Source organism: Lycium barbarum, chromosome 1, assembly GCF_019175385.1.
Source record: "Lycium barbarum isolate Lr01 chromosome 1, ASM1917538v2, whole genome shotgun sequence".
NCBI classification, from domain to species: Eukaryota; Viridiplantae; Streptophyta; class Magnoliopsida; order Solanales; family Solanaceae; genus Lycium; species Lycium barbarum.
In genome coordinates, this window is record NC_083337.1 from 124,977,366 (window position 1) to 124,980,411 (window position 3,046).

The following is a 3,046-nucleotide window of genomic DNA, read 5'->3' on the forward strand; positions in this document are numbered from 1 at the left end:
CCTTCCGGGAAAATGTTTGAACAACCGAACGGCGCTGCCTCATTAAAAACCTTGCCGAAAAAACCTAATAGGGACAAAACCCGGATGAAGGAAAAAAGAGTGCAACACCGTCGGTAATGGTTTCTCCGGTCAAACATAATAACTTTTGAGGAAGCTAACGTTCTAATTGCTTAGGAGCTTGTTTCCGTTTCCATCTTCGAGCTGGTACGAACCCTTTCCTGTAATGTTGGTTACCTTGTAGGGACCCTTCCAATGCGACCCGAGCTTTCCAGCATTGACATCTTGGGTATTTTGCGTCACCTTCTGAAGTACCAAGTACCCGAGCTTAAAATGTCGGAGGTTAGCACAACGGTTGTAATAACGTTCCATCCGCTGCTTTTAGGCGATCATCTGAACATACGCCAGATTCCTGTGTTCTTCTAGCAAATCCAATTGCACCAACATAGCTTCCGAATTGGGTTGCTCTTATGCCCGATCGTACCTTGGACTGGGAATATTAACTTCCACCGGAATCATTATTATCTGCAAACGACTTAGATGGTCCCCAGTACGGAGACTCCTAACTAAAATTTTATCAAGATATTCTTCTAACGTCTCCCTTATCCGTCGCTCAAACATTCTGCCTCCAAGCCTCTGGTAAGTGGCTCCAGCATTTTTTAACAAAACGGCATAACATTATAACAATAAGTACCAACATTGGTGATAAAGGAAGTTTTCTTTTGATTCTCCGAGTGCATCCTTGTTTTGTTATACCCTGAGTAAGAATCGAGGAAACTCATTGCTTTATGATCGACCGTGGCATCGATCATTTGATCGATGCACGGATGCGGAAATGAATCCTTCGGACATGCTTTATTTAGGTATTTAAAATCTATGCACATTCTAAATTTATTGCCCTTTTTCGGTACAACAACTATATTTGGCAACCAATCCAGATATTTCACTTCCCGAATAGATCCTATATTCAACAAATGAGATACCTCTTCTTTGACAAACCTGTTTCAGACTTCAACAATGGGTAGCTTCTTTTGGCGAACTGGTAGAAAACTAAGGTCCATCCCGGGCTTGTGGGTTGCCACTTCCGAGGGTATACCTATCATATCCTTATGGGACCAGGAAAAACAATCATTGTTATCTCTCAAATAATTAAGTATTACTCCCTGAGCTCCGGGGTCAGCCCCATGCCCAGATATACCTTCCGTTCGGGTTGATCTGGATGCAAGGTGATTTACTGGAGCTTCTCAGCCGTAGACTTGGTGGCATCTGAGTTGTCGGGAGGATGGAAGTATCTTGGGACTCCATACTCATCTTCAACCTCTTCCGGTCCCACATCATTTCCGTTCTCTGATGAAACCTGCTAAGCTGCAGTCGATGCGGGTTTCGGATTCTGTAATTTCTATTCGTCAGGCACAGATGGACTTTGAATTGCTGCAGGTTCCTTAATGGCAAACATCTCCTTCGACGCCGACTTCTCTCCCCGAATATGCTTGATCCCATTTGGGGTAGGAAATTTGAGCAGCAAATGCAATGTTGAGGGGACTGATTTTATGTCGTGAAGCCATGGCCTCCCAAAGATTGCATTGTATTGTATATCACCGTCGATTATATAGAACTTTGTCACCTTGGTGATTCCTCTGGCTTCCACTGGTAATTCAATCTCACCTTTAGTTGTTTCGCTTGACTTATTGAAGCCAGCAAGGGTCCTTGTTACCGGTATGATTTTCTCCAGGAGACTCTTCTCCTCTACTACTTTCTAGTGGAGAATATTAGCTGAGCTCCCCGGATCAACCATTACACGCTTCAATCGACAGTTGCCAATGAGCATGGTGATAACCAACATGTCATTGTGAGGTAAAGTGATGCCCACTGCATCCTCGTCAGAGAAAGTAATCAACTCTTCCTCCGAGAAGTCCCGAGTTCTTTTTTCCCATGTTACTGAGATTTTCATCTTCTTGGAAGTGGTGAAGCTAGTCCCAGCGATCATGAATCCATCAAAAATCATATTAATGACGTGTAGCAGAGTGCCGGGTGCACCTTTCTCTCCGTCCGATCCGACTTTACCATAGTTATTTTCATCCTTTCACTGAGATATTCCTACAGATGACCACTGGTGAGCATGTTGGCTATTTCCTCCTGGAGGTGTCTATAATCTGTGGTCTTATGCCCTGGGGTCCCATGGAACTCGCACTAAACCGTCTAGTCTTTAGTGCTAGGATCCTACCGCAACGGCCTAGGAGGGTGTGACGCCGGATGGGACTTTAGCACAAACACTATTTGAGCTTCACTGATGGTGAAGTTATAATCTGCAAGCTTTAGATATTCTGACCCCTTCGGCACGGTCCCGGAAAGATTATTCTTGGGCTGCAGCCTACGACCGTTCTTTTCAGGATTCTCCTTCTTATTTACATGTGGTGACACTCCACCGATCGATAGCCTGACCCGCCACTGGAAGTCTCCGGAGGAGGGTATGGTTGGAACTGATTCTTCGACGAATTCTAATTTGGCCTGAAACCTTTGTCCATCTTGGCAGGGGGATTTACCGAGAAAGCCCCCAATAAGTCGTCTTCGACTCGGATCTTCGACTCATATCTGTTGTGTACGTCCTCCCAGGTAGTAGCCTGGAACTCCAGGAGGTTCTCTTTGAGCTTTCGAGAAGCATCCGAACTTACAGGGTTTAATCCCTTAGTGAAGGCCTCAGCTGCCCACTCGTCCGGTACATCAAGCAAAAGAATGTATTCCTTCTGAAATAGTGTAATGAAGTCACGGAGGCTCTCAGATTCTCCCTGTGCGATGCGGAAGATATCCGTCTTCTTGGTTTTCACCTTTCTCGGACCTGTATGGGCTTTGATGAATGCATCGGCAAGCATGGCAAAAGAGGTAATTGAATGCTCCAGCAGTTGGGTGTACCATGTCATAGCCCCCCAGGTGAGAGTCTCGCCAAATTTTTTGATCAGAACAGTCTTGATCTCCTTCTCCTTCAAGTCGGTTCCCTTCACTGCTATTGTGTAAGCCATGACATGCTCCTACGAATCCGTCGTTTTGGTAT

At 45.3% G+C, this 3,046-nt stretch overlaps 1 protein-coding gene across 1 annotated transcript; it reads right to left on the reverse strand.

Annotated features, from left to right (window-relative positions):
- Positions 1-1,396: 1,396 nt before the first annotated feature.
- LOC132613681 (uncharacterized) lies at positions 1,397-2,002 on the reverse strand. The gene is made up of 2 exons (XM_060327825.1): positions 1,796-2,002; positions 1,397-1,753 (listed from the first exon to the last, which is right to left on the reverse strand). Exons 1-2 carry the CDS (start codon positions 2,000-2,002, stop codon positions 1,397-1,399), a joined length of 564 nt encoding a protein of 187 aa, XP_060183808.1.
- Between the last annotated feature and the right edge of the window lie 1,044 nt (positions 2,003-3,046).

Excerpts from the sequence above, each read along its gene's own strand:
- LOC132613681 (XM_060327825.1), bottom strand. The coding sequence starts at position 2,002 with ATGATTTTTGATGGATTCATGATCGCTGGGACTAGCTTCACCACTTCC. Across the intron at positions 1,754-1,795 it reads GCAACTGTCGATTGAAGCGT|AAAGTAGTAGAGGAGAAGAG; the intron begins GTAATGGTTGAT and ends ATTCTCCACTAG.